Genomic DNA, 7,500 nt, shown 5'->3' with positions numbered 1-7,500 from the left:
GTTAGTAAAAGCATGCTGACAGCGCTCTATGAACCCCAGCCAGACAGAGTGTGTTCAAAGGGCCGCGAGGCCTGACCTGAAATAGGCTCCTTGCCCAGCGCTTGACTCAGGAGGGGAGAATGGCTGCTTCCTCAGAAGACTAGCCACAGCAGGACAGGCACCAGATGACAGAGGAGGGCTGATAGGAGGGACTGGCCATTTCTCCTTTACATGTTTTCTTCTCTCACCTTCTCTCTCTCTCTTACTCCCTGTTCTTCTGTTGATCTCTCTCTCTCTCTCTCTCTCTCTCTTTCTATTTCTCTTCCTGACTTTCTCTTGCTCTGTCTATTTCTCTTGCTCTCTATTTCGCTCCCCATTCTTTTCGCTTTTTCAAAACCCCTGTGAGAGTCACTCTCTCCACAGCAAATTGAGCCGTCTTTTCAACTGCAGCTTAAAGGGTCCACTCCATAAACACCTCTGAAGAAGACTGAGACCGCTCTGTGTGTGAAGGTCGCACACATAAACACACACTGGCACCAAAACATGCATGTACAGTACATGTGTACACACACATGCACACATACACAAACACAAACACACACATGCATGAAAAAAGGAGTAGTACACACTCACTAACACCACAATGATTAGAGCAAACAACAAAAGATAACAGACTTTCAGTCAAATGTACAGTAACACATTCACAATACACAGTCTATGTTTCACTCTCTCACACACATACTGTACAATCTCTACCTTTCTTTCAAGCACACACACACACACACACACACACACACACCAATGACAACTTGGTGGTGTCTAGATAACATTCAATAAATGGGACAAGTGCACCTGCGTGTGTGTGTGTGTGTGTGTGTGTCGATACGAGACTACAGTGGATCCATGACTCCTTTAAATATAGATAAAGACACAGATATACATTTCCCCAGACCCTGTCCGGCCCTGACGCACATGTTACATCACACAGACAGCTGTGAGAGCACAACGTGCAATCAGGCCCAGTCCGGAAAACAACACATATTTGCCAGGTAAATATTTCATGCCCGACTATAATTAATGCACTCTACAGCATGTAATGTGTGCATGGGGGCTCATCTCCAACGTGTATGCCCAAGAGGAGTCCTGACATATAATGTGCATCCATTCACACACATGTGCACACACCGTGATGCCTAATCTGAACACACATATGTTGTGTGCAAAGGCCAAGGTAATATGCAAACAGAAATGAGCTCTCACATAAATACATGGGCACACAAGCACACACACACACACACACACACACACACACACACACACACGTACAGTATACACACACTCACGTATGCTCACTCACACATACACATATGTACATATATGACATGTAGGACTCCAGCTGAGATCTGCCATCTCCTGTGCACTCTTGCATGCCGCTCACTCTCCCCACTTCCTGTTTGGAGCCGCTGCGAGCACCGAGCACTGAGCCTCTCCCTGTGGCACGGTGGGTGTGTGTGGGGTGTGTGTATGTGTGTGTGTGTGTGTGTGTGTGTGTGGGAGCTTGGCATGCCTCTCCGAGAGGAGAGGTGTTACACGCCGGTGTGCTGCCTCCGTTACACAAATTAATTTCATGAGTGGCTAACTCATGTTTGGTAACGAATTCTCTGTAGCAGCGGGCACACACACACGGTAAGCTAACTCAGCGCCTCTCCAGCTGAACTGGAGCTGGAGCTGGATGCAGAAGCTGGATGCGGGATGTGGAAGCAGGAGTGGGACTCGGTGCCAGGAATAGTTGGCGGATAATGGCGCGCGGCACAGAGGGAGAGTGGAGGCAAAGCCGTTCGCGTTTTGACGTGCTCGGGAGATATTTGAATATCCCATGGCTTAGACTTAATGCGAAAAAGGACCAGCTCCATTCCAAAATAAATTAAATAGCCACACGCACGTGCGCACACACACACACACACACACACACACACACACACACACACACACACACACACACACACACACGTACAGTATACACACACTCACGTATGCTCACTCACACATACACATATGTACATATATGACATGTAGGACTCCAGCTGAGATCTGCCATCTCCTGTGCACTCTTGCATGCCGCTCACTCTCCCCACTTCCTGTTTGGAGCCGCTGCGAGCACCGAGCACTGAGCCTCTCCCTGTGGCACGGTGGGTGTGTGTGGGGTGTGTGTATGTGTGTGTGTGTGTGTGTGTGTGTGTGGGAGCTTGGCATGCCTCTCCGAGAGGAGAGGTGTTACACGCCGGTGTGCTGCCTCCGTTACACAAATTAATTTCATGAGTGGCTAACTCATGTTTGGTAACGAATTCTCTGTAGCAGCGGGCACACACACACGGTAAGCTAACTCAGCGCCTCTCCAGCTGAACTGGAGCTGGAGCTGGATGCAGAAGCTGGATGCGGGATGTGGAAGCAGGAGTGGGACTCGGTGCCAGGAATAGTTGGCGGATAATGGCGCGCGGCACAGAGGGAGAGTGGAGGCAAAGCCGTTCGCGTTTTGACGTGCTCGGGAGATATTTGAATATCCCATGGCTTAGACTTAATGCGAAAAAGGACCAGCTCCATTCCAAAATAAATTAAATAGCCACACGCACGTGCGCACACACACACACACACACACACACACACACACACACACACACACACAGAACCCAAACATACACACATAAATAAACACACAAATACGCATCAACATCGGATGATTTTTGTATGAGCCAATTGGCAGGAGTGCAGCTGAAACACATTAAATAAAAACAGGCGAAAACATTCAAAGATATAAATAAAAATAAGGGAATAATAAAAAATAAAAAATCAGGACATGGGAGACAACTCTGGTCTGCATGGCATGGAGCGTTGATTAATCTTGGCACAGTCTGAGACAGATTGCTTGCCATCTTTCCATTACTTGGCACGCGCTCTCCCAGAATCGGGGGCAACGGAGGAGCAGGCCGGGGCTCGGGAGTGGTAATTATGTTCGGACAGAGGGGTCACGCGCCGCTAAACGCCGCAGACACACAGCCTCATTACTTAACCAGTGGCTTCCCAATGATACTCTGTCACTTTCCAAATGAATTGGTGTTTGGCGACTGCTGCAAAGGGCAAGCGCTAAGTCAAACACGTGTCAGAGGGAGGGGGGTTGGAAGGGGGGAGTGGGGTTGGAGGAGGTCTGAGAAGGCACAAGGGTAAGCCAGGGAGGGCTTCACCGTGATGAGGACGCTAAATGCAGGCATATGGGCAGAGAGATCATCTGGAGAACGCTGAGACTGATTGCCATGCGCACACACACACACACACACACACACACAGAGTGACACACACACACACACTCAGAGGGGAATCATGCATTTTGAATGATCCTCATCCTTGCAGTGATCTTAATTTGTGACAGAGATCTTGAAGATCGTGAAAAGAAACACAGAGCTGTGTATTCTCAGGGGAGTGAATGTCTGTGTATCGGTGTGCGTGTGTGTGTCTGTGTCGCAATAGGAAACAACACTCTCTATCTACTCTACATAAATTATTCACCGACAAAATGAGAAGACTTAAAACTGTGGAAATGGTTGGAGCTGTACTATGATCTCTGGTGTTTCCTGCCACATCAAAGTTGGATGAGAATCTTTGCTTACAGTGTTGGACTAAAAAAAGGAAGAAATGACCACGGTGACAACAACCCAATACTTATTTCATTTAAAGCTGCTGGCAGCACACAACGACACCTATCAAAGGCAAACAGCTGTGTTGCCTGACCTATTAAAGAGCTAATTTCTCCTGTTGTTGTTCCATCCAAGCTCCCATTATAAATATTAAAACTGGGGAAAAGAAGCTTTACGTTCTAGAGCATGGTGTGTGTGTGTGTGTGTGTGTGTGTGCGTGTGTGAGTGTGTGTGTGTGTGTGTGTGTGTGTGTGTGTGTGTGTGTGTGTGTGTGTGTATGCATGTGGTGTGTGTGTGTGTGTGTATGCATGTAGTGTGTGTGTGTGTGTGTGTGTGTGAGAGTGTGTGTGTGTGTGGTGTGTGTGCACATGCCTGGTACACAAGCAAGGTCAGACTACCTACAGTATTGTGAGCAATGCTGCGGCACCACGCTAGCTGCAGTGCTCAGACTCTGGGCACTCCGCTGAGGCCCTTGCTGGCCCTCTGTCCTACCTCCAAAGTAGGATCCGTCCGAAAGTTTAGTCTCCTTGTTGCCCTTGGTGAGCACGCTGACCACCCCGTGCTGGATGAAGTACATCTTCTTGCCGATGGTGCCCTCGCGGATGATGTAATCGCCCGGCTGGAAGACCTCGAAGCGCAGTTTGGTCAGCATGGAGGTCACAAAGTTGGGATCCGCGTTGGCAAACAGAGGCATCGAGGCCACCAACTTCCGACAGTTGAAATTGATGATCTCCTGCAGTGGGAGAGGAGGACAGAGAGAGAGGGGGGGTAGAGAGAGGTGAAGGAGAAAGGGATAGAGAGAGGTCAACCCACCAGGAACCACACAAAAGAGCTAAAGCTGTTAAATCATGCTACCCTGTCAGTGTTTGTGGCAGATCAGAGGAACACAAAACATCGGCTTTCATTATGAAAACATTACACATCTCATCGCTTTCCACTCTAATTATGCAAAGCAGCTTCCTGAGGAGTGAATGTTTTCTCTGCACATTTGCTGGGGAGACTGTCAGCCCCCTATAGTGCTAGTTCTATTCACTCATTATTCTAGATATTATACTTTTCTGTAAAGAACATTGAGAGCTCTTTGTCACAACTTACTATAACAAAAAAAGTATTGTTCTAACGTCTAGTTCTGCAGAGTGAGTACCATCTATCATTATCTGTACTCATTAAGAAATGGGCCTGTGCCCTTGTCTTCCCTACTGCCACAGTATAAAGAATGTGTGCTGCGGAATTATAGCATCTCTATTAGACTGAGAATGAGACCGGCAATTCCAATTTTTCTAAATTTTAAAAGTGGTATATTTTCATGAATGAACTATTTATTCAATCATACTGGAAATAAAACAGTATTTGAATAAACAAACGAACAGGAAATCAGACCCATTTGTTTACAGTAGCTTCAGATTTGACCCTTTTGATTTTACACTGAGGTTTAGATGGACAGAACAGCACCTCAGTCTATCACTCTGGTCCTCCACTCACCTCTCTCAGCGGCTCGTTCAGTTCCCCTAGGATGCTCTCCTCGTCAAACATCTTGCCCTGGTAGCGATGCTCGTAGTAGTCATGGATACGCTGTCTCATGTCCGCCGGAAGCTTGTGGAAGGACATGTACTGTTCCACCTGCTTGTACTGTAGGAAGACAAGGACAGACAAATGGGTACTCTCTCCCAGGAGCTTGTGCAATGAACTTTTATGAGTAATCATATAGGACTTGTAGATGTAGCATAGTAGCCTAAACATAAACTGAATTCCTGACAGGCGCTGTTCTGTACTAAGGTCTTGTATCAGAACAACAACTCCATGCCTGGTTATAAAGATCTGGTTGGGTAACAGCGTCCTGGAGTTTAATGACGCTGGTCTATTGTAATGCACTGTTTTCAGGTATTATCCTAGTCTCACTTCACAAACTGTATATCAATGTGGCAGCTAGACCTTTACGTTTGATCATATCACACCTGTTTAGGGCTTATTGATTTGGTTTAAGAATGTACTGTTTTGTAAACTGTGAATGGTGTGAGTCCTGCCTATATCTCAAATATCCTACTCCAATTCACTGTTCCTGGTTTTACCTTAGTCCAATGTTATATCTAATGGTAATCAAGCTTTTACTGTTGTTCGACTTAAAATATGGATTAACGTCCCCTTTTATATCTGTTTTGTCTGCTTTAAGTCTTTCAGAACTAAATTAAATATATTTCTAACTGCTGGTTTTCTGTTTTTAATTGATTTGGTGTCATGCCCTTAATAGTGCACTTTACGTCAGTGTGAGGTTGTGCTTTTAACTGTGTGAGTCAGTCTGAGGTTGCTCTATGATTAATCAAGTTTTCTTGTGGACTTACTTTTTTACTATATTACTCTATGTATAGTACTTTATTGTTTTTATCTGGTTTATATATTTTATAGCTTGACAGTATTTGAAATATCATTACTTACAGAATCGTACCAATAAGCAAGTATCCTCTCAATGTATGTCTGTACAGTATGTCTATTATTTCCTGAAACTGACATGCTAATTAGAATTAAGCAGCAGGAGATGATGACAGTCAACACCCACAAACGGTTACGGACACTGCTGTTGTACTGTTATTGTTTGTGGCGCGATACCATAGAAATGTGCAAGGCACTAATCAGGATTTATGCATATACGGCAGTGTGACGGCTATTCAAGGTTTACAGTTCCTGAACAATAGCTCCCAGACTGGAAAGGGATAAAAGGCATTCAATAATACCCATAGAGGCACATCTGCTGTAACTGTAGTTCAACTAATGGATGTCATTCAGCATAATGATTATTATGTTAAAATGGGGAGAAAGATAAACAGCCCATTGTGTCATTGTCACTATGTTGTTTCGTTTCGCAGGCTGGGCATACCAGTGTTGTAATTCAACCACTTGATCCAAGTTTAACCCTGTCCCCTTTCCCTCCATCAGCAATGCTGAAGGATATAGAATATTAACACAATATACATACATCATTTATCATACATAAACATATATCAAGACACACACACACACACACACACACACACACACACACACACACACACACACACACACACACACACACACACACACACACACACACATACACACACATATACAACCATATACACACAGCTGCATAATGTGTGTCACCGCACATTGGAAACAAATTATTTAGTGACACTTCGGAGTTTTCCGGAAGAATTACCAAGCCACATGAGAAGCGACAAAGGTGCCGCAGCAAATTAAAGCACACACTCATGTTCACGAGAGAGAGAGAGAGAGAGAGAGAGAGAGAGAGAGAAAATGAGAGGAAAAAGATGAAAAGAGAAAAAGAGGTGGGGTCTTTTTCCTCCCTTTTTCCCGATTCTTCTGCTTCCTCTTTTGTAGAACCCCAGAGAGGAGTGTGAAAAGTCGGCTCGGCAAACAGGGAAGGGCTCTTGCGCAACCTCCTTGAACGTGGGGGGAGGGACAGAACGAGACACAGGGAACGAGAGAACGACAGAATGAGTGGAAATGAAAGAGTGAATTAAGCTTCTCCACTTAGAAAAGCGAAAATGAAAAACCGCATTCTGTGCACGCCTTGAAAAAGACAACGTGGTGTAAAAGAGAAATAATAAGTCAGCCTGTGGGGATTGAGGATGATGATGATGAACAACCGAGGTGAAATATAGACAGAGGTTGTCGAGGGGAGCCTGTCACGCATTAGGCCTTGAGGTGCTTGTGTTAATATTTGCAATCACAAGGTTCACATGAAAAAGCCTTAAAATGGGCTGCTGCAGGCTGTACAGTGTCCACAGAGACACCAGCACACACTGTGTGTGTGTGTGTGTGTGTGTGTGTGTGTGTG

The 7,500-nt window shown here is 45.5% G+C and overlaps 1 protein-coding gene across 1 annotated transcript in view; it reads right to left on the bottom strand.

Annotated features, from left to right (window-relative positions):
• The window catches only part of hcn4 (hyperpolarization activated cyclic nucleotide-gated potassium channel 4), a 106,970-nt gene that overhangs the window by 25,910 nt on the left and 73,560 nt on the right, over positions 1 to 7,500 (bottom strand). The window contains exons 5-6 of the mRNA XM_042062653.1: positions 5,151 to 5,297; positions 4,161 to 4,401 (exon numbers count right to left, since the gene is read on the bottom strand). Of these exons, the coding sequence (XP_041918587.1) occupies positions 4,161 to 4,401; positions 5,151 to 5,297 (388 nt within the window). The remainder of the gene's footprint in view (positions 1 to 4,160; positions 4,402 to 5,150; positions 5,298 to 7,500) is intronic.

This window comes from Alosa sapidissima, chromosome 14 (assembly GCF_018492685.1).
Source record: "Alosa sapidissima isolate fAloSap1 chromosome 14, fAloSap1.pri, whole genome shotgun sequence".
Classification (NCBI taxonomy): domain Eukaryota; kingdom Metazoa; phylum Chordata; class Actinopteri; order Clupeiformes; family Clupeidae; genus Alosa; species Alosa sapidissima.
This window is presented reverse-complemented; position numbering and strand designations above follow the sequence as displayed.